Raw genomic sequence first — 27,141 nt, 5'->3', positions numbered from 1 at the left:
GCACAGCCAGAAGAGGACCGGCCACCCCTCAGAGCCTGGTTCCTCTCTACCCGGTACAGCCAGAAGAGGACCAGCCACCCCTCAGAGCCTGGTTCCTCTCTACCCGGCATAGCTAGAAGAGGACCGGCCACCCCTCATAGCCTGGTTCCTCTCTACCCGGCATAGCTAGAAGAGGACTGGCCACCCCTCAGAGCCTGGTTCCTCTCTACCCGGCATAGCTAGAAGAGGACCGGCCACCCCTCATAGCCTGGTTCCTCTCTACCCGGCATAGCTAGAAGAGGACTGGCCACCCCTCATAGCCTGGTTCATCTCTACCCAGCACAGCCAGAAGAGGACCGGCCCACCCCTCAGAGCCTGGTTCCTCTCTAGGTTTCTTCCCAGGTTTCTGCTTTTCTAGGGAGTTTTTCTGCTGATGTAAAAAAAAAAAAAAAAAAAGGCCTTAGAAATAAATTTGAATTGATCCGACTCTGGGTAAATAAAAAAGGGCATTATTGCCAACATCTCATACTAACCCTTTAATGGGGGAGGGGGATCCCTTTCAGTGTGTTTTCTTTTAATATAAATGAAAATATCATCAGTGGATAAAATGGTTGAAAAATGTTCCATTTTTACTTAATTCAGGAAAGGACATATGCAATGTTAACACTGTTACCTATAAACATTCAGAGTTTTCGAAGACAATTCATCATACATTTCAGAGGTATTAAACACTCCTGAGAGGAAAGCGCAGAGTTTCAGTTATGACTTAAGACTTCTAGAACACTGGTTCAAATGGAGTCCAAACTGTTAGGGGAGGTTCTAGAACACTGGTTCAAATGGAGTCCAAACTGTTAGGGGAGGTTCTAGAACACTGGTTCAAATGGAGTCCAAACTGTTAGGGGAGGTTCTAGAACACTGGTTCAAATGGAGTCCAAACTGTTAGGGGAGGTTCTAGAACACTGGTTCAAATGGAGTCCAAACTGTTAGGGGAGGTTCTAGAACACTGGTTCAAATGGAGTCCAAACTGTTAGGGGAGGTTCTAGAACACTGGTTCAAATGGAGTCCAAACTGTTAGGGGAGGTTCTAGAACACTGGTTCAAATTGAGTCCAAACTGTTAGGGGAAGTTCTAGAACACTGGTTCAAATGGAGTCCAAACTGTTAGGGGAGGTTCTAGAACACTGGTTCAAATGGAGTCCAAACTGTTAGGGGAGGTTCTAGAACACTGGTTCAAATGGAGTCCAAACTGTTAGGGGAGGTTCTAGAACACTGGTTCAAATGGAGTCCAAACTGTTAGGGGAGGTTCTAGAACACTGGTTCAAATGGAGTCCAAACTGTTAGGGGAGGTTCTAGAACACTGGTTCAAATGTCCAAACTGTTAGCGGGAGGTGTGTGTATGTGTGTCAAACAGCTTCAAATCAACGCCTTGCTTGGACATTACAGACTACTGGATAATCGAACAGTGACATATTTTTGTTGTTGTTGTTGCTGTGGCCACATTTCAGTATCAAGAGTGTTGTATTTATTAGTGTACACCATAGCAAAAATGTTTTGCAACGACAAAGCAATTGCTTTTCTTAAAATCGGGCAAGTTCAGGGGGTGTATTCATTATGACGAATTATGTTTCAAAACGTTTTGCAACAGAAACAGTTTACTCCAAACGGGAAAACGCTTTGCAACGGAGAAAAAAAAAAAAAAAAAACCTAGAGTTTCTATTGGACAATTCAGGTAAGGTCCCTCCCCGTTTCAATCCGTTTGGTTCTTAAGGAGGTAAAAAAATGGTTTCCGTTGCTAAGATGTAATGAATAAACCACCTGTCTTTACCTGTACATTATCTTCCGTTCGGTGCCCAATGAACATGACCCAAGTTTCTGTCACAGCAACACGAGTGTATTCATACCGAAGCTCATTATTGTCCAGAGGAAATTAGAATAGCCCCAAAAAACGTAAATTAGAGCATATATAACCTACAACACTGAGTAGCTTTAAATAAAAAAATAAATAAAAAACAGATTGTTCACATTATATATCAGTGTCAAATCATATCTGTTCATTTGATAGTTACAGGCTATTGTTACTAGTCTGCCATGGTTGTACCTGTTAACTAGTCTGCCGTGGTTGTACCTGTTAACTAGTCTGCCGTGGTTGTACCTGTAACTAGTCTGCCGTGGTTGTACCTGTTAACTAGTCTGCCGTGGTTGTACCTGTTAACTAGTCTGCCATGGTTGTACCTGTTAACTAGTCTGCCATGGTTGTACCTGCTGCTGCTGCAATATGACTGTGTTCAAATAGGCCGTTATCCACAGGGCTGTCTGTGCCAAAAGGAGAGCAAAATACAATAATACGATAGATATGCCATTTATAATAATACTAATATACAAAACATTAAGAACACCTGCTCCTTCCATGACATAGACTGAGCAGGTGAATCCAGGTGAAATCTATAATCCCTTATTGACGCCACTTGTCAAATCCACTTCAATCAGTGTAGATGAAGGGGAGGAGACGGGCTAAACCTCGAGACATTTGACACATGGATCGTGTATGCGTGCCATTCAGAGGGGGTGAATGGGCAAGATAAAATATTTGAGTTGCCCTTTTGAACGGGGTTATGGTAGTAGACGCCAGGCGCACCGGGTTTGAGTGTGTCAAGAACTGCAATGCTGCTGGGGTTTTTCCCACACTGAACAGTTTCCCCCCTTGTGCATCAAGAATGGTCCACCAACCAAGAAGAACATCCAGCCCAATGGCTGTTCTGAGGGTAAAGGAGGGAGGAGGGGGAGCAACTCAATATCAGTGTGTTTGTAATGTTTTGTAACTCAGTGTATATATTATTATTATTATTATAATATGATATATTATACTATTCTTACAGAACTCCTGATACAAACGTAATGCCTTAAAATGAAAATAAAATAAGTTGTTTAATACAGAGTGAGTCCATCGTTTTTAACTGTACAGAAACCGACAGTACATTATGTGTATACTAGTACTATATAGTACATCAAATCTGTACTATGCAGTAGATTTGTTACTTGGTTTAAGCATATTTCTCTTCGGGGAGGGGGGGGTGCTTCTGAACCAGCCGAAGTGACATCACAATAAATGCTCAGCATTTATTGGTTCAGTCCAGTGACTGACTTCCCAAATGAACCCATAAGAAAACAGGATATTTGTTCATGTTTATTTTTTGTGTATATCCACAATGTGGAACCAAGGAGTTTTATACACAAGTTAATTGTTTCTATCTAACAGTATACAGCACATAGCTCGGCTAAACCTGCTCTGAGATGTACCACTACGAAGCAGGATCAATGAGTTAGCCGGCTAACTGAATGGGCACGGTCTAGATGACTCAACAAAAACACATATCGAAATGGAAGCTTTCTTTATGATCGAGACAATCAATAGTTAGTTATATCTTGTTAATCAAAGTTAGCTGGCTAACTAAATTAATCCTGTTTTGTAGTAGATCCCTGAAGGTTAAACCAGGCTATAAGAATCGGTTCTGCCTCACTTTGGAAGAAAACTAAGCTGGTCATTGGTTCTATCAGTGGAATATTGTAACGAGTTGAAGAGAGCAACATGACATCATGATTATTGCAGAACAACTCGAGGTAAAGAGAAATGATGGATTCGGTATCATCCGTTTAGATTTTACCAGATGAATCTGATTCCGTAGTAATTGCTAGTATATTCTGTTCAACCACAATAGGCCTAAAAATATCAATAAAAACATTGATCGAGTCTTACAGTAATCAAGACTCCTTTTTACGCGTCCTCCCTATTACAGTACTGAGCCCTATGGGCCCCGCCCAAAAGTAGTGCACTAAATAGGGAATCGGTCTGTTCCGTCCTGACTGTCACCATAGTAACCCACCAGGTTCAACAGCACTCCAGGTGGCAGTTGGGACACTGTTGTCGTTTGTAACAATGCTCCATAAATCATCTACACCGTTTACAATATATACCTCTACATGATGCAGCATCACGCCAGTCTCAATATTCACGTCGTTATTGAAGACAATCCCTAAAACCCATCTGAAGCCATCTAAAACCGGAACACAGGTTACAGAGTTGGCGGAAAGGAGAAAAACCTTCCTACATCCTACAAAGATTATTATTATTTTTCCTAAATAAAATAAAAATGTTCAAACCAACCAACAGACAGTGAAACAACTTTCTGTACAGTGGTGTAAACACCAAAATAAAGTGGCTTATCTTGAGATGAGAGTCACTAGAGGAGCTAGCTAGAACACAGAGACGGGCCAGTCAGAGCAGGGGTCAGGGTCACAGAGACAGGCCAGTCAGAGCAGGGGTCAGGGTCACAGAGATGGGTCCGTCAGAGCAGGTGGCCAGGGTCACAGAGACGGGCCAGTCAGAGCAGGGGGCCAGGGTCACAGAGATGGGTCCGTCAGAGCAGGGGGCCAGGGTCACAGAGACGGGCCAGTCAGAGCAGGGGGCCAGGATCACAGAGACGGGTCAGTCAGAGCAGGGGCCAGGGTCACAGAGACGGGCCAGTCAGAGCAGGGGTCAGTCAGAGCAGGGGCCAGGGTCACAGAGACGGGCCAGTCAGAGCAGGGGGCAGTCAGAGCAGGGGGCCAGGGTCAAAGAGATGGGTCAGTCAGAGCAGGGGTCAGGGTCACAGAGACGGGCCAGTCAGAGCAGGGGTCAGGGTCACAGAGACGGGCCAGTCAGAGCAGGGGGCCAGGGTCACAGAGACGGGCCAGTCAGAGCAGGGGGCCAGGGTCACAGAGACACGGGTCAGTCAGAGCAGGGGCCAGGGTCACAGAGACGGGCCAGTCAGAGCAAGGGCCAGGGTCACAGAGACGTGCCAGTCAGAGCAGGGGCCAGGGTCACAGAGACGGGCCAGTCAGAGCAGGGGGCCAGGGTCACAGAGACGGGCCAGTCAGAGCAGGGGGCCAGGGTCACAGAGACGGGCCAGTCAGAGCAGGGGGCCAGGGTCACAGAGACGGGCCAGTCAGAGCAGGGGCCAGGGTCACATTCAGGAGGCAAACGTTGTGGAACGTTGTAGATAGAAATGTTTAGAAAAGAGTTGACATGATTCCTTACTCTACATTTCAGAGAGACGTACTTGTCGTACATATTTATATCTGAAGGTTCAACAACGTTGTGCCCTCCCCTGCTGAATGCGTCCATAGTAACAGGGAGGAGAGGCCTGGGGGAAACTACAGGTCACAGACCAAGAGTTCAAGGGTCGAGCTCTCCCTCTACCGAAGAACACGGTCCCACAGAGTCCTAGCCGGGAAAGGAGGCTGAGGCTGCACAATTACAGAATCTTTCCCGAAGTTCCTAGGTTTTTCCCAGAAATCCCTCATTCCAATAAACTTCTAACCAGCCTATTGAAAAACCTGCGAACTCTAGGAACAATTTTGGGAACCAAAGTTGTGGGACACAAAACAGGGTAGAGGTTGGGCTGTCATATCCACTTCATATCTGCTTCCTGGGGGCATCCTCCTCTCCACCAGGGGCTCTGGACTGCCTTCTGCCTTCAGTTATGTTAGGGCGGCTCCATTAGGGCTCAGTCTGGAGCCGCAGTCCCACTACAGTCGCTCAGGGCAGAACAGGCCAGAAGACAGAGTGACCTTGTTGTTACGAGGGACAGTATCCATGTTCCATGATCCATCCATCCACAGTTGATTCTTTGTTTTTAAATGTCGAAACAAGTAGTTAATTGATTATTAAAGTTTTCAGACCAACTTAAAAAATAACCATGCCTAAAAATAAATACCATTTCCCCCCCCAAAAAAAGGCTATTTTACATTTTTGCAAATCCAGAGTTTTTGTTGCTGAACAATTCCAAAAGGAAAGCAGAGGAGTGTTTAGTTCAGTTTGTTACAGTGGCCGTCGTCACGGTGACCACATTCCTTCTTTTAAATTTATTTTTTTACACAGGGTTGGAACCACCCAGAGACTCCCGGAGACCGTCGGGACAGAGTAGGGGGGAGACCAGAGCAGGCGAACAGTGTGTGTGTGTGTGTGTGTGATGCTGACAGACATTTCTCCTCCTCCTCTTCTTCTTCTTCTTCTTCTTCATCTTCTCATATTAGGCTGCTTATTGTGACGAAGCCTCTAGGGCACAGAGTCGATTAGGGGTGCAGGCAGAACAGGCAAAGGATTGTGGGAAGGAAAGATCCCTCCTTCACAGTCAGCGCTAGATCAATAGTTGGAAGGGAGAGTTACCAATCCTTTAGTAGACACATTCTCTCTCTCTCTCTGTGTGTGTTGTATTGTGTGTGTTGTATTGTGTGTGTGTGTGTGTGTGTGTGTGTGTGTGTAGACAATGTAATAGTCTGTTTAGGACTTTAAGGTTAGTGGTCTATCCATGTCTTTTAAAGCTCAGTCCGTTTCAGCTCTGTAGCTTAATTCACTAGGTCAGTGCATCCATCCAGTCGGTGAAATTAAACTTTAGTTTCTGCCATCTCAGTCTCTGCTCCTCTCTCCCCGTCCTCCGTCTCCACCCTGACAACCGTCTCCGGAGTCTCCTGACGTCAGTGCCGCACCTCGTTAGCGAGGAGACCGTCCTCGCCGCTCTGGGAGAAAAAGGAGAATACGTTATTGTCCAATCACTTGAGGAGAAACTTATCTTTACGCTCACAACAACCCGAGGACACACACACGAGGAGTTGGAAGTTAAGCTCCACACCCCCCGGGAGAAATTACAAGAATTGAAGCTCCTTGCTCAAAGGGCACGTCGGCAGGCTACCTGGAAGTCGGCCTCATTGAGGCTGTTCCCCACTTGGATGATCTCCTCGTCCTGCGAACCCTCGCTGACCCCGCTGCCAGCCGAACCCAGCTCGTCTAAACTGGGGTCCTGGAGGACTGAGGCAATGTACATCTGCTGTTGTTGGGAAAGAAGAAGAAGAAGAAGAGAGGAGGGATAGAAAGGAGGAGAAAGGTCAGTGTGAGAGATGGAGGGAGAGGTTGTCTAGGCCGAGGAAACGGTACTTACTGCTGACTTATTGAAGGGAGAGGCTGAGGAAACTGTACTTACTGCTGACTCACTGAAGGGAGAGGTCGTCTAGGCTGAGGAAACGGTACTTACTGCTGACTCACTGAAGGGAGAGGTTGTCTAGGCTGAGGAAACGGTACTTACTGCTGACTTATTGAAGGGAGAGGTCGTCTAGGCCCAGGAAACGGTACTTACTGCTGACTTATCGAAGGGAGAGGTCGTCTAGGCCCAGGAAACGGTACTTACTGATGACTTATTAGAGGGAGAGGCTGAGGAAACGGTACTTACTGCTGACTTATTGAAGGGAGAGGCTGAGGAAACGGTACTTACTGCTGACTTATTGAAGGGAGAGGTCGTCTAGGCTGAGGAAACGGTACTTACTGCTGACTTATTGAAGGGAGAGGTCGTCTATGCTGAGGAAACGGTACTTACTGCTGACTTATTGAAGGGAGAGGTCGTCTAGGCTGAGGAAACGGTACTTACTGCTGACTCACTGAAGGGAGAGGCTGAGGAAACGGTACTTACTGCTGACTCACTGAAGGGAGAGGCTGAGGAAACGGTACTTACTGCTGACTCACTGAAGGGAGAGGCTGAGGAAACGGTACTTACTGCTGACTTATTGAAGGGAGAGGCTGAGGAAACGGTACTTACTGCTGACTTATTGAAGGGAGAGGCTGAGGAAACGGTACTTACTGCAGACTTATTGAAGGGAGAGGCTGAGGAAACGGTACTTACTGCTGACTTATTGAAGGGAGAGGCTGAGGAAACGGTACTTACTGCTGACTTATTGAAGGGAGAGGCTGAGGAAACGGTACTTACTGCTGACTCACTGAAGGGAGAGGTCGTCTAGGCCGAGGAAACGGTACTTACTGCTGACTCACTGAAGGGAGAGGCTGAGGAAACGGTACTTACTGCTGACTTATTGAAGGGAGAGGCTGAGGAAACGGTACTTACTGCTGACTTATTGAAGGGAGAGGCTGAGGAAACGGTACTTACTGCTGACTTATTGAAGGGAGAGGTCGTCTAGGCTGAGGAAACGGTACTTACTGCAGACTTATTGAAGGGAGAGGTCGTCTATGCTGAGGAAACGGTACTTACTGCTGACTTATTGAAGGGAGAGGTCGTCTAGGCTGAGGAAACGGTACTTACTGCAGACTTATTGAAGGGAGAGGTCGTCTAGGCTGAGGAAACGGTACTTACTGCTGACTCACTGAAGGGAGAGGTCGTCTATGCTGAGGAAACGGTACTTACTGCTGACTTATTGAAGGGAGAGGTCGTCTAGGCTGAGGAAACGGTACTTACTGCTGACTCACTGAAGGGAGAGGTCGTCTATGCTGAGGAAACGGTACTTACTGCTGACTTATTGAAGGGAGAAGTGCGTGCTGGACGACCATTCTCTACACCATCCACATTCTCCGCGTCAATCTGGGGGGGGGGGGGGGGGGGGAGAAAATATAAAACACACACAATTATACTACAGTTGAAGTCGGGAGTTTACATACGCCTTAGCCAAATACATTTAAACTCAGTTTTGAGTTGACATTTAATCCAAGTAAAAATTCCCCGTCGTAGGTCAGTTAGGATCACCACTTTATTTTAAGAATGTGAAATGTCAGAATAATAGTAGAGAGAATGATTTATTTCAGCTTTTAATTATTTCATCACATTCCCAGTGGGCCAGAAGTTTACATACACTCAATTAGTATTTGGCAGCATTGCCTTGAAATTGTTTGACTTGGGTTAAACGTTTCGGGTAGCCTTCCACAAGCTTCCCACAATAAGCTGGGTGAATTTTGGCCCATTCCTCCTGACAGAGCTGGTGTAACGGAGTCAGGTTTGTAGGCCTACTTGCTCACTAAAGTGTCCATAGAGACAACCCTTTACAGAACACAGCTACAGTAACGTGTCCTTAGAGACAACCCTTTACAGAACACAGCTACAGTAACGTGTCCATAGAGACAACCCTTTACAGAACACAGCTACAGTAACGTGTCCATAGAGACAACCCTTTACAGAACACAGCTACAGTAACGTGTCCTTAGAGACAACCCTTTACAGAACACAGCTACAGTAACGTGTCCATAGAGACAACCCTTTACAGAACACAGCTACAGTAACGTGTCCTTAGAGACAACCCTTTACAGAACACAGCTACAGTAACGTGTCCATAGAGACAACCCTTTACAGAACACAGCTACAGTAACGTGTCCTTAGAGACAACCCTTTACAGAACACAGCTACAGTAACGTGTCCATAGAGACAACCCTTTACAGAACACAGCTACAGTAACGTGTCCTTAGAGACAACCCTTTACAGAACACAGCTACAGTAACGTGTCCATAGAGACAACCCTTTACAGAACACAGCTACAGTAACGTGTCCATAGAGACAACCCTTTACAGAACACAGCTACAGTAACGTGTCCATAGAGACAACCCTTTACAGAACACAGCTACAGTAACGTGTCCATAGAGACAACCCTTTACAGAACACAGCTACAGTAACGTGTCCATAGAGACAACCCTTTACAGAACACAGCTACAGTAAAGTGTGTGCTCTGGCTTACACTATATATACACTAAAGTATGTGGACACCCCTTCAGATTAGTGGATTCGGCTATTTCAGCCAATGGAGTACACAGCCATGTAATCTCCATAGACAAACATTGGTGGTAGAATGGCCCGTACTGAAGAGCTTAGTGACTTTCAACGTGGCGCCGTCATACGATGCCACCTTTCCAACAAGTCAGTTTGTTAAAATGTCTTCCCTGCTAGAGCTGCTCCGGTCAACTGTAAGTGCTGTTGTTGTGAAGTGGAAACGTCTAGGAGTAACAACGACTCAGCCTGGAAAGTGGTAGGCCACACAAGCTCTCAGAACAGGACCGCCAAGTGCTTGTCGACACCGGTGTGGAAGAGAGGAGCAACAACATCACCTGTCCTCGGTTGCAACACTCACTACCGAGTTCCGATAACTGTTCGTCGAGAGCTTCATGAAATGGGTTTCCGTGACCGAGCAGCCGCACACAAGCCTAAGATCACCATGCGCAATGCTAAGCGTCGGTTGGAGTGGTGTAAAGCTTGTTGTCATTGGACTCTGGAGCAGTGGAAACACGTTCTCTGGAGTGATGAATCACGCTTCACCATCTGGCAGTCCGACTGATAAATCTGGGTTTGGCGATACCAGGAGAATACTACCTGCCCCAATCCACAGTGCCAACTGTACAGGAATAATGGTCTGAGGCTGTTTTTCATGGTTCGGGCCCCTAGGGAAATCTTAATGCTACAGCATCCAATGACATTCTTGACGATTCAGTGCTTCCAACTCTCTGTGGCAACAGTTTGGAGAAGGACCGTTTCCTGTGTCATGACGTTACCCTCTTTGGGTACAGCGAGCACTATTCTCTCCTCCCTCTGCACCATCCCCCTCGCTCTGTCTCTCCTACACCCACACTGCTGCAACCTCAGGTCGTAAATTCCTGGAGGAGAATCCTGCCTCATGGCCAGACAGTATAGAGAGAGTGAGTTTCATAAGAGAGAACAAATCAATTTCTTCCACAGCCTAGAACTGGAGAACATTCATGTTCTGGAGGAGGTATAAAAGATCGGTGAAGTAACGAGCTACGAACTGGTCCGTTTGGTACAATTTTGTGAAACTCGTGAGAGACAATACGACCACATTAACACAACACTGTTTATATAATAGCCTCAGATATGAGGTTTACATCCAATTGTTGTATAAAATGAATGAGTAAAGATGAAACTATTGGTGAAATGATGTAATGTGATTTTAGACCGTTTAATGAGGGGAAACTCCAATTCCTTTTGGAGTTGAAATAAATCAGAGGACCGCGCCCTGAGCACAGGGAGGACCCGGCGTCATGGGACCGCCCCCTGAGCAGGACCCGGCGTCATGGGACCGCCCCCTGAGCAGGACCCGGCGTCATGGGACCGCCCCCTGAGCAGGACCCGGCATCATGGGACCGCCCCCTGAGCACAGGCAGGACCCGGCGTCATGGGACCGCCCCCTGAGCACAGGGAGGACCCGGCGTCATGGGACCGCCCCCTGAGCACAGGGAGGACCCGGCGTCATGGGACCGCCCCCTGAGCACAGGGAGGACCCGGCGTCATGGGACCGCCCCCTGAGCACAGGGAGGACCCGGCGTCATGGGACCGCCCCCTGAGCAGGACCCGGCGTCATGGGACCGCCCCCTGAGCAGGACCCGGCATCATGGGACCGCCCCCTGAGCACAGGCAAGACCCGGCGTCATGGGACCGCCCCCTGAGCAGGACCCGGCGTCATGGGACCGCCCCCTGAGCAGGACCCGGCGTCATGGGACCGCCCCCTGAGCAGGACCCGGCGTCATGGGACCGCCCCCTGAGCACAGGGAGGACCCGGAGTCATGGGACCGCCCCCTGAGCAGGACCCGGCGTCATGGGACCGCCCCCTGAGCAGGACCCGGCGTCATGGGACCGCCCCCTGAGCACAGGGAGGACCCGGCGTCATGGGACCGCCCCCTGAGCAGGACCCGGCGTCATGGGACCGCCCCCAAAGCAGGACCCGGCGTCATGGGACAGCCCCCTGAGCACAGGGAGGACCCGGCGTCATGGGACCGCCCCCTGAGCACAGGGAGGACCCGGCGTCATGGGACCGCCCCCTGAGCACAGGCAGGACCCGGCGTCATGGGACCGCCCCCTGAGCACAGGCAGGACCCGGCGTCATGGGACCGCCCCCTGAGCACAGGCAAGACCCGGCGTCATGGGACCGCCCCCTGAGCAGGACCCGGCGTCATGGGACCGCCCCATGAGCACAGGGAGGACCCGGCGTCATGGGACCGCCCCCTGAGCAGGACCCGGCGTCATGGGACCGCCCCCTGAGCAGGACCCGGCGTCATGGGACCGCCCCCTGAGCAGAACCCGGCGTCATGGGACCGCCCCCTGAGCAGGACCCGGCGTCATGGGACCGCCCCCTGAGCACAGGGAGGACCTGGCGTCATGGGACCGCCCCCTGAGCACAGGGAGGACCCGGCGTCATGGGACCGCCCCCTGAGCACAGGCAAGACCCGGCGTCATGGGACCGCCCCCTGAGCACAGGCAAGACCCGGCGTCATGGGACCGCCCCCTGAGCACAGGCAGGACCCGGCGTCATGGGACCGCCCCCCTGAGCAGGACCCGGCGTCATGGGACCGCCCCCTGAGCAGGACCCGGCGTCATGGGACCGCCCCCTGAGCAGGACCCGGCGTCATGGGACCACCCCCTGAGCAGGGCCCGGAGTCATGGGACCGCCCCCTGAGCAGGACCTGGCGTCATGGGACCGCCCCCTGAGCAGGACCCGGCGTCATGGGACCGCCCCCTGAGCAGGACCCGGCGTCATGGGACCGCCCCCTGAGCACAGGCAGGACCCGGCGTCATGGGACCGCCCCCTGAGCAGGACCCGGCGTCATGGGACCGCCCCCTGAGCAGGACCCGGCGTCATGGGACCGCCCCCTGAGCAGGACCTGGCGTCATGGGACCGCCCCCTGAGCAGGACCCGGCGTCATGGGACCACCCCCTGAGCAGGACCCGGCGTCATGGGACCGTCCCCTGAGCAGGACCTGGCGTCATGGGACCGCCACCTGAGCAGGACCCGGCATCATGGGACCGCTCCCTGAGCACAGGCAGGCGTCATGGGACCGCCCCCTGAGCAGGACCCGGCATCATGGGACCGCTCCCTGAGCACAGGCAGGCGTCATGGGACCGCCCCCTGAGCAGGACCCGGCGTCATGGGACCGCCCCCTGAGCAGGACCCGGCTTCATGGGACCGCCCCCTGAGCACAGGCAGGACCCGCCCCTTTTCTATGTTCCGAATAAAACCCCCACCTGGGTTTTCCCGCTTCAGACCAGCTTACCGCGATAACGAGAGGGCTAAGGTTTGAGACGAGACCAGTACCTCTATCACAGAAGGAAATAAGGTTTAAGTAGATTGCTGAATCTTTTAACTATCCCACGTGGTCAAACTCTTAGACTATCGATATCGACAGAATAAGAACAAGTCTTTGACATGAATTGCTATTCAATGTGTTTCTATGGGCTATAGTTGTAAAGGCCAAATCAAGATTTTATCAAAATGTTGTTGTTTTGGGGGGAGGGGGGGTTCCCCCTAAAGGGGTCCTAAAATTCAAAATCAAATAGCTAAACGTTCCATGTTATGACCATCTTAAAACAATTCCACGTGTGTTAGCTAGGAGAGTCTACAGGCAACAGACCGAAGAGCAGGCCAGTGTGAGGGAGAGAGAGAGAGGAGAGGGTAGGCAGAACTGTGTACATATGTTAACTAGGATAGTCTACAGGCAACAGACCGAAGAGCAGGCCAGTGTGAGGGAGAGAGAGAGAGGAGAGGGTAGGCAGAACTGTGTACATATGTTAACTAGGATAGTCTACAGGCAACAGACCGAAGAGCAGGCCAGTGTGAGGGAGAGAGAGAGGAGAGGGTAGGCAGAACTGTGTACATATGTTAACTAGGATAGTCTACAGGCAACAGACCGAAGAGCAGGCCAGTGTGAGGGAGAGAGAGAGGAGAGGGTAGGCAGAACTGTGTACATATGTTAACTAGGATAGTCTACAGGCAACAGACCGAAGAGCAGGCCAGTGTGAGGGAGAGAGAGAGGAGAGGGTAGGCAGAACTGTGTACATATGTTAACTAGGATAGTCTACAGGCAACAGACCGAAGAGCAGGCCAGTGTGAGGGAGAGAGAGAGGAGAGGGTAGGCAGAACTGTGTACATATGTTAACTAGGATAGTCTACAGGCAACAGACTGAAGAGCAGGCCAGTGTGAGGGAGAGAGAGAGAAGAGAGGGTAGGCAGAACTGTGTACATATGTTAACTAGGATAGTCTACAGGCAACAGACCGAAGAGCAGGCCAGTGTGAGGGAGAGAGAGAGGAGAGGGTAGGCAGAACTGTGTACATATGTTAACTAGGATAGTCTACAGGCAACAGACTGAAGAGCAGGCCAGTGTGAGGGAGAGAGAGAGAAGAGAGGGTAGGCAGAACTGTGTACATATGTTAACTAGGATAGTCTACAGGCAACAGACCGAAGAGCAGGCCAGTGTGAGGGAGAGAGAGAGAAGAGAGGGTAGGCAGAACTGTGTACATATGTTAACTAGGATAGTCTACAGGCAACAGACTGAAGAGCAGGCCAGTGTGAGGGAGAGAGAGAGAAGAGAGGGTAGGCAGAACTGTGTACATATGTTAACTAGGATAGTCTACAGGCAACAGACCGAAGAGCAGGCCAGTGTGAGGGAGAGAGAGAGGAGAGGGTAGGCAGAACTGTGTACATATGTTAACTAGGATAGTCTACAGGCAACAGACTGAAGAGCAGGCCAGTGTGAGGGAGAGAGAGAGAAGAGAGGGTAGGCAGAACTGTGTACATATGTTAGCTAGGATAGTCTACAGGCAACAGACTGAAGAGCAGGCCAGTGTGAGGGAGAGAGAGAGAAGAGAGGGTAGGCAGAACTGTGTACATATGTTAACTAGGAGAGTCTACAGGCAACAGACTGAAGAGCAGGCGAGTGTGAGGGAGAGAGAGAGGAGAGGGTAGGCAGAACTGTGTACATATGTTAACTAGGATAGTCTACAGGCAACAGACCGAAGAGCAGGCCAATGTGAGGGAGAGAGAGAGGAGAGGGTAGGCAGAACTGTGTACATATGTTAACTAGGAGAGTCTACAGGCAACAGACTGAAGAGCAGGCGAGTGTGAGGGAGAGAGAGAGGAGAGGGTAGGCAGAACTGTGTACATATGTTAACTAGGAGAGTCTACAGGCAACAGACTGAAGAGCAGGCCAGTGTGAGGGAGAGAGAGAGAGGAGAGGGTAGGCAGAACTGTGTACATATGTCTTGGTAAGCTGTATCTTACAATGTCTCGTCTTGAATGCCTCTCAAACAGTAGAGCCTAAAGTTCACCTCATCCCTTCTGGTTTGATTTAAAATGACACAACTTTCCCCGGGGGCCTTCGTAGCTCATCATCTAGTTCGGATACAACCAGGAAAATAATCTGTTTTGTGATAACTGCGCTGTGATTTTATTTTGTGGGGAAAACATTGGGACTTTTCTTACCGTTAAACGATCCCAACGTTGTTTTAACATGTAAACGTTCACACCTCTAGAACCTAAGTTTCCTCCAATGAGATCATAAGATTGTAATAATATACTAATATGTCTATAAATGCATAATTTATGCATAATTTGTCTCATATTGCATTCGGGATCCTTACGGTACAAGATATTGTGTTCTCAGTTACTTTCCTGGCTCAATTCATGAAATATAAAACACGTCAACATTATAAATAAGAAGAGACTCTCTGGCGAGTGTTTTTTTGTACCTTGTAGTTGTGAAATAAAATAATAAGAAGTGTTTTTTTTTGTACCTTGTAGTTGTGAAATAAAATAATAAGTGTTTTTTGTACCTTGTAGTTGTGAAATAAAATAATAAGAAGTGTTTTTTGTACCTTGTAGTTGTGAAATAAAATAAGAAGTGTTTTTTGTACCTTGTAGTTGTGAAATAAAATAATAAGAAGTGTTTTTTGTACCTTGTAGTTGTGAAATAAAATAATAAGAAGTGTTTTTTTGTACCTTGTAGTTGTGAAATAAAATAATAAGAAGTGTTTTTTTGTACCTTGTAGTTGTGAAATAAAATAATAAGAAGTGTTTTTTTGTACCTTGTAGTTGTGAAATAAAATAATAAGAAGTGTTTTTTGTACCTTGTAGTTGTGAAATAAAATAATAAGAAGTGTTTTTTGTACCTTGTAGTTGTGAAATAAAATAATAAGTGTTTTTTGTACCTTGTAGTTGTGAAATAAAATAATAAGAAGTGTTTTTTGTACCTTGTAGTTGTGAAATAAAATAATAAGAAGTGTTTTTTTGTACCTTGTAGTTGTGAAATAAAATAATAAGAAGTGTTTTTTTGTACCTTGTAGTTGTGAAATAAAATAATAAGAAGTGTTTTTTTGTACCTTGTAGTTGTGAAATAAAATAATAAGAAGTGTTTTTTTGTACCTTGTAGTTGTGAAATAAAATAATAAGAAGTGTTTTTTGTACCTTGTAGTTGTGAAATAAAATAATAAGAAGTGTTTTTTGTACCTTGTAGTTGTGAAATAAAATAATAAGAAGTGTTTTTTGTACCTTGTAGTTGTGAAATAAAATAATAAGAAGTGTTTTTTGTACCTTGTAGTTGTGAAATAAAATAATAAGAAGTGTTTTTTTTTGTACCTTGTAGTTGTGAAATAAAATAATAAGTGTTTTTTGTACCTTGTAGTTGTGAAATAAAATAATAAGAAGTGTTTTTTGTACCTTGTAGTTGTGAAATAAAATAATAAGAAGTGTTTTTTTGTACCTTGTAGTTGTGAAATAAAATAATAAGAAGTGTTTTTTTGTACCTTGTAGTTGTGAAATAAAATAATAAGAAGTGTTTTTTTGTACCTTGTAGTTGTGAAATAAAATAATAAGAAGTGTTTTTTTGTACCTTGTAGTTGTGAAATAAAATAATAAGAAGTGTTTTTTGTACCTTGTAGTTGTGAAATAAAATAATAAGAAGTGTTTTTTGTACCTTGTAGTTGTGAAATAAAATAATAAGAAGTGTTTTTTGTACCTTGTAGTTGTGAAATAAAATAATAAGAAGTGTTTTTTGTACCTTGTAGTTGTGAAATAAAATAATAAGAAGTGTTTTTTGTACCTTGTAGTTGTGAAATAAAATAATAAGAAGTGTTTTTTGTACCTTGTAGTTGTGAAATAAAATAAGAAGTGTTTTTTTGTACCTTGTAGTTGTGAAATAAAATAAGAAGTTTTTTTTTGTACCTTGTAGTTGTGAAATAAAATAAGAAGTGTTTTTTGTACCTTGTAGTTGTGAAATAAAATAATAAGTGTTTTTTGTACCTTGTAGTTGTGAAATAAAATAAGAAGTGTTTTTTTGTACCTTGTAGTTGTGAAATAAAATAAGAAGTGTTTTTTTGTACCTTGTAGTTGTGAAATAAAATAAGAAGTGTTTTTTGTACCTTGTAGTTGTGAAATAAAATAATAAGAAGTGTTTTTTTGTACCTTGTAGTTGTGAAATAAAATAATAAGAAGTGTTTTTTTTTGTACCTTGTAGTTGTGAAATAAAATAATAAGAAGTGTTTTTTTGTACCTTGTAGTTGTGAAATAAAATAATAAGAAGTGTTTTTTGTACCTTGTAGTTGTGAAATAAAATAATAAGAAGTGTTTTTTGTACCTTGTAGTTGTGAAATAAAATAATAAGAAGTGTTTTTTGTACCTTGTAGTTGTGAAATAAAATAATAAGAAGTGTTTTTTGTACCTTGTAGTTGTGAAATAAAATAATAAGAAGTGTTTTTTGTACCTTGTAGTTGTGAAATAAAATAATAAGAAGTGTTTTTTGTACCTTGTAGTTGTGAAATAAAATAAGAAGTGTTTTTTGTACCTTGTAGTTGTGAAATAAAATAAGAAGTGTTTTTTGTACCTTGTAGTTGTGAAATAAAATAAGAAGTGTTTTTTGTACCTTGTAGTTGTGAAATAAAATAAGAAGTGTTTTTTTGTACCTTGTAGTTGTGAGCGCTGAGATATTTGAAGTGTCCGAAGCAGACATGGGACAAGCAGACGATGATGGTGATGATCAGAACGATGAAGGTAAACATAGAGGTAGGGGCTGAGAAACCTGAAAGGGAAGAGAATCAACATGTCAGTAGGATGCGTTCCCTACGGTCCCTAGTCAAAAGCAGTGCACTACATCGGGAATGAGGTTCCATTTGTGGTTCAGTGGTCTGAGGTACTGCATCTCGGTGCTAGAGGCGTCACTACAGACCTTGGTTCAGAGGGGCGTCACTACAGACCCTGGTTCAGTGGTCTGAGGTACTGCATCTCAGTGCTGGAGACGTCAATACAGACCCTGGTTCAGAGAGGTGTCACTACAGACCCTGGTTCATTGGTCTGAGGTACTGGCATCTCAGTGCTAGAGGTGTCACTACAGACCCTGGTTCATTGGTCTGAGGTACTGGCATCTCAGTGCTAGAGGCGTCACTACAGACCCCGGTTCAGAGGGGCGTCACTACAGACCCTGGTTCATTGGTCTGAGGTACTGGCATCTCAGTGCTAGAGGTGTCACTACAGACCCTAGTTCAGTGGTCTGAGGTACTGCATCTCAGTGCTGGAGACGTCAATACAGACCCCGGTTCAGAGGGGCGTCACTACAGACCCTGGTTCATTGGTCTGAGGTACTGGCATCTCAGTGCTAGAGGTGTCACTACAGACCCTAGTTCAGTGGTCTGAGGTACTGCATCTCAGTGCTAGAGGCGTCACTACAGACCCCGGTTCAGAGGGGCGTCACTACAGACCCTGGTTCATTGGTCTGAGGTACTGGCATCTCAGTGCTAGAGGTGTCACTACAGACCCTAGTTCAGTGGTCTGAGGTACTGCATCTCAGTGCTAGAGGCGTCACTACAGACCCCGGTTCAGAGGGGCGTCACTACAGACCCTGGTTCATTGGTCTGAGGTACTGCATCTCAGTGCTAGAGGTGTGACTACAAACCCTGGTTCAGTGGTCTGAGGTACTGCATCTCAGTGCTAGAGACGTCACTACAGACCCCGGTTCAGAGGGGCGTCACTACAGACCCTGGTTCAGTGGTCTGAGGTACTGCATCTCAGTGCTAGAGGCATCACTACAGACTATGGTTCGATTCCAGGATGTATCATAAACGGCTGCGATTGGGAATCCCATTGGGCGGCGTACAATTGGCCCAGCGTCATTAGGGTTTTCCCGGGGTAGGCCGCCATTGTAAATAAGAATTTGTTCTTAACTGACTTGAAAAGTTAAATAAAGGTTCAATAAATTAACGTGACACACCCTATAAATATGAGATAGCCAGGTTGTGACCCAGAACGGCCACAAGATGGCGAACTCGTACCTGTGCGGAGAGTGGAGAAGAACAGGAGCCAGAAGAGACAGAGGATAGGTGCTGCCACCACCTGGTTGACGGCCCCAGAGTGGATCTTCTTGTCCAGCTTGGAGGGAAGGTAGGCATAGTACATGTTGTAGCGATCTGCCAGGTGCTTCAACAGCATGTACATCAGACCTGGAGAGAGGGAGGGAGGGGGGAGCAGAAAGAGAGGAGAGGGAGGAAGGTGGAGGAGAGAGAGAGAGAGGAGAGGGAGGAAGGTGGAGGAGAGAGAGAGGGAGAAGAGGAAGGAAGGTGGAGGAGAGAGAGAGAGAGGAGAGGGAGGAAGGTTGGAGGAGAGAGAGAGAGAGGAGAGGGAGGAAGGTGGAGAGAGAGAGAGAGGAGTGGGAGGAAGGTGGAGGAGAGAGAGAGAGAGGAGAGGGAGGAAGGTGGAGGAAAGAGAGAGAGAGGAAAGGGAGGAAGGTGGAGGAGAGAGAGAGGGAGGAAGGTGGAGGAGAGAGAGAGGGAGGAAGGTGGAGGAGAGAGAGAGGGAGGAAGGTGGAGGAGAGAGAGAGAGGAAGGAAGGTGGAGGAGAGAGAGAGAGAGAGGAAGGAAGGTGGAGGAGAGAGAGAGAGGAGAGGGAGGAAGGTGGAGGAGAGAGAGAGAGGAGAGGGAGGAAGGTGGAGGAGAGAGAGAGAGGAGAAGGAGGAAGGTGGAAAGAGAGAGAGGAGAGGGAGGAAGGCAGAGAAGAGAAAGAGTGCAAGTGAGCAAAAGAGAGAAAGAGGGAGGGAGAGAGGGCGAGAAAGGGGGAGGTGGGAGGATAGCGAGAAAGAGGAGCAGAGACAGACAGTGAGTCTAACTATCTTCTCCATACAGGACCCTACAGGGACAATACAGGGGTCCTCTCCCTCTTCATTATGGGCGGCAGCTTAGCCTAGTGGTTAGAGTGTTGGACTAGTAACCGGAAAGTTGCAAGATCGAATCCCCGAGCTGACAAGGTAAAAATCTGTCGTTCTGCCCCAGTTAGTTAACCCACTGTTCCTAGGTCGTCATTGAAAATAAGAATTTGTTCTTGACTGACTTGCCTAGTTAAAGAAAGATAAAATAATTTTTTAAAACAAGTATCCAAAATGTGTTCATACACGCAATATTGACTGTCAAACATTGCTTTTATCGCTACTCTCTTAGCTGTAAAGGTGCAGTCATGACCGACTGTCACTGTGCTGTTTAATCTCTACGGCAGTGGTACTCAGAGGCTGTGTGATAGAAACCAGTGATACTCAGAGGCTGTGTGATAGAAACCAGTGATACTCTGAGGCTGTGTGATAGAAACCAGTGGTACTCTGAGGCTGTGTGATAGAAACCAGTGGTACTCTGAGGCTGTGTGATAGAAACCAGTGATACTCAGAGGCTGTGTGATAGAAACCAGTGGTACTCAGAGGCTGTGTGATAGAAACCAGTGATACTCAGAGGCTGTGTGATAGAAACCAGTGGTACTCAGAGGCTGTGTGATAGAAACCAGTGATACTCAGAGGCTGTGTGATAGAAACCAGTGATACTCAGAGGCTGTGTGATAGAAACCAGTGTTACTCAGAGGCTGTGTGATAGAAACCAGTGTTACTCAGAGGCTGTGTGATAGAAACCAGTGTTACTCTGAGGCTGTGTGACCTAGTCAGACTGACCAGCTTGTTCTTCCAGGAGAAATTAAAAAGATTCATATCCACTTTGTTTGAGCTGTGAGCCGCTCCAATAGCTAAACACATGAAACAGCAGAAACACCCATCACTGTCTACCAACCAGCTCCTCATCACTGTCTACCCCCCAGCTCCTCATCACTGTCTACCCCCCCAGCTCCTCAACACTGTCTACCCAACAGTTCCTCATCACTGTCTACCCCCCAGCTCCTCATCATTGTCTACCCCCAAGCTCCTCATCACTGTCTACCCCCCCAGCTCCTCATCACTGTCTACCCCCAAGCTCCTCATCACTGTCTACCCCCCCAGCTCCTCATCACTGTCTACCCCCCAGCTCCCCATCACTATCTACCCCCCAGCTCTCCATCACTGTCTACCCCCCCAGCTCCTCAACATTGTCTACCTCCCCAGCTCCTCATCACTGTCTACCCCCCAGCTCTCCATAACTGTCTACCCCCCCAGCTCCTCATCACTGTCTACCCCCCAGCTCCTCATCACTGTCTACCCCCCAGCTCCTCATCACTGTCTACCCCCCAGCTCCCCATCACTGTCTACCCCCCAGCTCCACATCACTGTCTACCCCCCAGCTCTCCATCACTGTCTACCCCCCCAGCTCCTCATCAATGTCTACCCCCCCCAGCTCCCCAACACTGTCTACCCCCCAGCTCCTCATCACTGTCTACCCCCCAGCTCCATATTACTGTCTACCCCCCCAGCTCCTCATCACTGTCTACCCACCCAGCTCCTCAACACTGTCTACCCCCCAGCTTCTCATCACTGTCTACCCCCCCAGCTCCTCAACACTGTCTACCCCCCCAGCTTCCCATCACTGTCTACCCCCCAGCTCCTCATCACTGTCTACCCCCCCAGCTCCTCAACACTGTCTACCCCCCAGCTTCTCATCACTGTCTACCCCCCCAGCTCCTCATCACTGTCTACCCCCCCTGCTTCCCATCACTGTCTACCCAACAGCTCCTCATCACTGTCTACCCCCCAGCTCCTCATCACTGTCTACCCCACAGCTCCTCATCACTGTCTACCCCCCAGCTCCCCATCACTGTCTACCCCACAGCTCCTCATCACTGTCTACCCCCCAGCTCCCCATCACTGTCTACCCCCCAGCTCCTCATCACTGTCTACCCAACAGCTCCTCATCACTGTCTACCCCCCAGCTCCTCATCACTGTCTACCAACCAGCTCCACAACACTGTCTACCCCCCCAGCTCCTCAACACTGTCTACCCCCCCAGCTCCTCATCACTGTCTACCAACCAGCTCCTCATCACTGTCTACCCCCCCAGCTCCTCATCACTGTCTACCCCCCCAGCTCCTCAACACTGTCTACCCCCCAGCTTCTCATCACTGTCTACCCCCCCAGCTCCTCAACACTGTCTACCCCCCCAGCTTCCCATCACTGTCTACCCAACAGCTCCTTATCACTGTCTACCCCCCAGCTCCTCATCACTGTCTACCCCCCAGCTCCCCATCACTGTCTACCCCCCAGCTCCTCAACACTGTCTACCCCCCCAGCTCCTCATCACTGTCTACCAACCAGCTCCTCATCACTGTCTACCCCCCCAGCTCCTCATCACTGTCTACCCCCCCAGCTCCTCATCACTGTCTACCCCCCCAGCTCCTCAACACTGTCTACCCCTCAGCTTCTCATCACTGTCTACCCACCCAGCTCCTCAACACTGTCTACCCCCCCAGCTTCCCATCACTGTCTACCCAACAGCTCCTCATCACTGTCTACCCCCCAGCTCCTCATCACTGTCTACCCCCCAGCTCCCCATCACTGTCTACCCCCCAGCTCCCCATCACTGTCTACCCCCCAGCTCAACATCACTGTCTACCCAACAGCTCCTCATCACTGTCTACCCAACAGCTCCTCATCACTGTCTACCCCCCAGCTCCTCATCACTGTCTACCCACCCAGCTCCTCATCACTGTCTACCAACCAGCTCCTCATCACTGTCTACCCCCCAGCTCCTCATCACTGTCTACCCCCCAGCTCCCCATCACTGTCTACCCCCCAGCTCTCCATCACTGTCTACCTCCCCAGCTCCTCATCACTGTCTACCCCCCAGCTCTCCATCACTGTCTACCCCCCAGCTCCTCCTCACTGTCTACCCCCCAGCTCCCCATCACTGTCTACCCCCCAGCTCTCCATCACTGTCTACCCCCCCAGCTCCTCATCAATGTCTACCCCCCCCCAGCTCCCCAACACTGTCTACCCCCCAGCTCCTCATCACTGTCTACCCCCCAGCTCCATATTACTGTCTACCCCCCCCAGCTCCTCATCACTGTCTAACCACCAGCTCCTCAACACTGTCTACCCCAACCAGCGGCTGGTTAGGGGATGATGCTGGCTGACCACAGCTGAGTAGACTAGCGGCTGGTTAGGGGATGATGCTGGCTGACCACAGCTGAGTAGACTAGCGGCTGGTTAGGGGATGATGCTGGCTGACCACAGCTGAGTAGACTAGCGGCTGGTTAGGGGATGATGCTGGCTGACCACAGCTGAGTAGACTAGCGGCTGGTTAGGGGATGATGCTGGCTGACCACAGCTGAGTAGACTAGCGGCTGGTTAGGGGATGATGCTGGCTGACCACAGCTGAGTAGACTAGCGGCTGGTTAGGGGATGATGCTGGCTGACCACAGCTGAGTAGACTAGCGGCTGGTTAGGGGATGATGCTGGCTGACCACAGCTGAGTAGACTAGCGGCTGGTTAGGGGATGATGCTGGCTGACCACAGCTGAGTAGACTAGCGGCTGGTTAGGGGATGATGCTGGCTGACCACAGCTGAGTAGACTAGCGGCTGGTTAGGGGATGATGCTGGCTGACCACAGCTGAGTAGACTAGCGGCTGGTTAGGGGATGATGCTGGCTGACCACAGCTGAGTAGACTAGCGGCTGGTTAGGGGATGATGCTGGCTGACCACAGCTGAGTAGACTAGCGGCTGGTTAGGGATGATGCTGGCTGACCACAGCTGAGTAGACTAGCGGCTGGTTAGGGGATGATGCTGGCTGACCACAGCTGAGTAGACTAGCGGCTGGTTAGGGGATGATGCTGGCTGACCACAGCTGAGTAGACTAGCGGCTGGTTAGGGGATGATGCTGGCTGACCACAGCTGAGTAGACTAGCGGCTGGTTAGGGGATGATGCTGGCTGACCACAGCTGAGTAGACTAGCGGCTGGTTAGGGGATGATGCTGGCTGACCACAGCTGAGTAGACTAGCGGCTGGTTAGGGGATGATGCTGGCTGACCACAGCTGAGTAGACTAGCGGCTGGTTAGGGGATGATGCTGGCTGACCACAGCTGAGAAGACTAGCGGCTGGTTAGGGGATGATGCTGGCTGACCACAGCTGAGTAGACTAGCGGCTGGTTAGGGGATGATGCTGGCTGACCACAGCTGAGTAGACTAGCGGCTGGTTAGGGGATGATGCTGGCTGACCACAGCTGAGTAGACTAGCGGCTGGTTAGGGGATGATGCTGGCTGACCACAGCTGAGTAGACTATTGGCTGGTTAGAGGATGATGCTGGCTGACCACAGCTGAGTAGACTAGCGGCTGGTTAGGGGATGATGCTGGCTGACCACAGCTGAGTAGACTAGCGGCTGGTTAGGGGATGATGCTGGCTGACCACAGCTGAGTAGACTAGCGGCTGGTTAGGGGATGATGCTGGCTGACCACAGCTGAGTAGACTAGCGGCTGGTTAGGGGATGATGCTGGCTGACCACAGCTGAGTAGACTAGCGGCTGGTTAGGGGATGATGCTGGCTGACCACAGCTGAGTAGACTAGCGGCTGGTTAGGGGATGATGCTGGCTGACCACAGCTGAGTAGACTAGCGGCTGGTTAGGGGATGATGCTGGCTGACCACAGCTGAGTAGACTAGCGGCTGGTTAGGGGATGATGCTGGCTGACCACAGCTGAGTAGACTAGCGGCTGGTTAGGGGATGATGCTGGCTGACCACAGCTGAGTAGACTAGCGGCTGGTTAGGGGATGATGCTGGCTGACCACAGCTGAGTAGACTAGCGGCTGGTTAGGGGATGATGCTGGCTGACCACAGCTGAGTAGACTAGCGGCTGGTTAGGGGATGATGCTGGCTGACCACAGCTGAGTAGACTAGCGGCTGGTTAGGGGATGATGCTGGCTGACCACAGCTGAGTAGACTAGCGGCTGGTTAGGGGATGATGCTGGCTGACCACAGCTGAGTAGACTAGCAGCTAGTTAGGGGATGATGCTGGCTGACCACAGCTGAGTAGACTATTGGCTGGTTAGGGATGATGCTGGCTGACCACAGCTGAGTAGACTAGCGGCTGGTTAGGGGATGATGCTGGCTGACCACAGCTGAGTAGACTAGCGGCTGGTTAGGGGATGATGCTGGCTGACCACAGCTGAGTAGACTAGCAGCTGGTTAGGGGATGATGCTGGCTGACCACAGCTGAGTAGACTAGCGGCTGGTTAGGGGATGATGCTGGCTGACCACAGCTGAGTAGACTAGCGGCTGGTTAGGGGATGATGCTGGTTGACCACAGCTGAGTAGACTAGCGGCTGGTTAGGGGATGATGCTGGCTGACCACAGCTGAGTAGACTAGCGGCTGGTTAGGGGATGATGCTGGCTGACCACAGCTGAGTAGACTAGCGGCTGGTTAGGGGATGATGCTGGCTGACCACAGCTGAGTAGACTAGCGGCTGGTTAGGGGATGATGCTGGCTGACCACAGCTGAGTAGACTAGCGGCTGGTTAGGGGATGATGCTGGCTGACCACAGCTGAGTAGACTATTGGCTGGTTAGAGGATGATGCTGGCTAACCACAGCTGAGTAGACTAGCGGCTGGTTAGGGGATGATGCTGGCTGACCACAGCTGAGTAGACTAGCGGCTGGTTAGGGGATGATGCTGGCTGACCACAGCTGAGTAGACTAGCGGCTGGTTAGGGGATGATGCTGGCTGACCACAGCTGAGTAGACTAGCGGCTGGTTAGGGGATGATGCTGGCTGACCACTCCTGAGTAGACTAGCGGCTGGTTAGAGGATGATGCTGGCTGACCACAGCTGAGTAGACTAGCGGCTGGTTAGGGGATGATGCTGGCTGACCACAGCTGAGTAGACTAGCGGCTGGTTAGGGGATGATGCTGGCTGACCACAGCTGAGTAGACTATTGGCTGGTTAGAGGATGATGCTGGCTGACCACAGCTGAGTAGACTAGCGGCTGGTTAGGGGATGATGCTGGCTGACCACAGCTGAGTAGACTAGCGGCTGGTTAGGGGATGATGCTGGCTGACCACAGCTGAGTAGACTAGCGGCTGGTTAGGGGATGATGCTGGCTGACCACAGCTGAGTAGACTAGCGGCTGGTTAGGGGATGATGCTGGCTGACCACTCCTGAGTAGACTAGCGGCTGGTTAGAGGATGATGCTGGCTGACCACAGCTGAGTAGACTAGCGGCTGGTTAGGGGATGATGCTGGCTGACCACAGCTGAGTAGACTAGCGGCTGGTTAGGGGATGATGCTGGCTGACCACAGCTGAGTAGACTAGCGGCTGGTTAGGGGATGATGCTGGCTGACCACAGCTGAGTAGACTAGCGGCTGGTTAGGGGATGATGCTGGCTGACCACAGCTGAGTAGACTAGCGGCTGGTTAGGGGATGATGCTGGCTGACCACAGCTGAGTAGACTAGCGGCTGGTTAGGGGATGATGCTGGCTGACCACAGCTGAGTAGACTAGCGGCTGGTTAGCGGATGATGCTGGCTGACCACAGCTGAGTAGACTATTGGCTGGTTAGAGGATGATGCTGGCTGACCACAGCTGAGTAGACTAGCGGCTGGTTAGGGGATGATGCTGGCTGACCACAGCTGAGTAGACTAGCGGCTGGTTAGGGGATGATGCTGGCTGACCACAGCTGAGTAGACTAGCGGCTGGTTAGGGGATGATGCTGGCTGACCACAGCTGAGTAGACTAGCGGCTGGTTAGGGGATGATGCTGGCTGACCACAGCTGAGTAGACTAGCAGCTGGTTAGGGGATGATGCTGGCTGACCACAGCTGAGTAGACTAGCGGCTGGTTAGGGGATGATGCTGGCTGACCACAGCTGAGTAGACTAGCGGCTGGTTAGGGGATGATGCTGGCTGACCACAGCTGAGTAGACTAGCGGCTGGTTAGGGGATGATGCTGGCTGACCACAGCTGAGTAGACTAGCGGCTGGTTAGGGGATGATGCTGGCTGACCACAGCTGAGTAGACTAGCGGCTGGTTAGGGGATGATGCTGGCTGACCACAGCTGAGTAGACTAGCGGCTGGTTAGGGGATGATGCTGGCTGACCGCAGCTGAGTAGACCAGCGGCTGGTTAGGGGATGATGCTGGCTGACCACAGCTGAGTAGACTATTGGCTGGTTAGGGGATGATGCTGGCTGACCACAGCTCACCGAAGGGGACGATGATTGGACAGGTGATGCTGTATGTCATGACCACAGTGAAGACACACATCATCCAGGCATAGGCCGCCCCGAACTGGAACTCATACGCCTGGTGCTGCAGAGCATAGAAATAGAGTTATAGAACTGGAACTCATACGCCTGGTGCTGCAGAGCATAGAAATAGA

General features: G+C 49.5%; 1 protein-coding gene across 5 annotated transcripts in view; it reads right to left on the bottom strand.

Annotated features, from left to right (window-relative positions):
- Positions 1 to 3,148: 3,148 nt before the first annotated feature.
- The window catches only part of LOC110491229 (mechanosensitive cation channel TMEM63B), a 96,744-nt gene continuing 72,751 nt past the window's right edge, over positions 3,149 to 27,141 (bottom strand). For all 5 annotated transcript variants that reach the window (XM_090201777.1, XM_090201779.1, XM_090201778.1 and 2 more), the window contains 6 exons: positions 26,966 to 27,071; positions 18,879 to 19,046; positions 17,517 to 17,632; positions 8,305 to 8,376; positions 6,706 to 6,840; positions 3,149 to 6,532 (listed from right to left, as the gene is read on the bottom strand). In XM_090201777.1, the coding sequence (XP_090057903.1) occupies positions 6,491 to 6,532; positions 6,706 to 6,840; positions 8,305 to 8,376; positions 17,517 to 17,632; positions 18,879 to 19,046; positions 26,966 to 27,071 (639 nt within the window). In that variant the 3' untranslated portion in view covers positions 3,149 to 6,490. The remainder of the gene's footprint in view (positions 6,533 to 6,705; positions 6,841 to 8,304; positions 8,377 to 17,516; positions 17,633 to 18,878; positions 19,047 to 26,965; positions 27,072 to 27,141) is intronic.

This window comes from Oncorhynchus mykiss, chromosome 16 (assembly GCF_057628025.1).
Source record: "Oncorhynchus mykiss isolate SJ-2025 chromosome 16, ASM5762802v1, whole genome shotgun sequence".
NCBI lineage: Eukaryota > Metazoa > Chordata > Actinopteri > Salmoniformes > Salmonidae > Oncorhynchus > Oncorhynchus mykiss.
The sequence above is the reverse complement of the archived record's forward strand: the minus strand, read 5'-3'. Positions and strand labels throughout refer to the sequence as shown.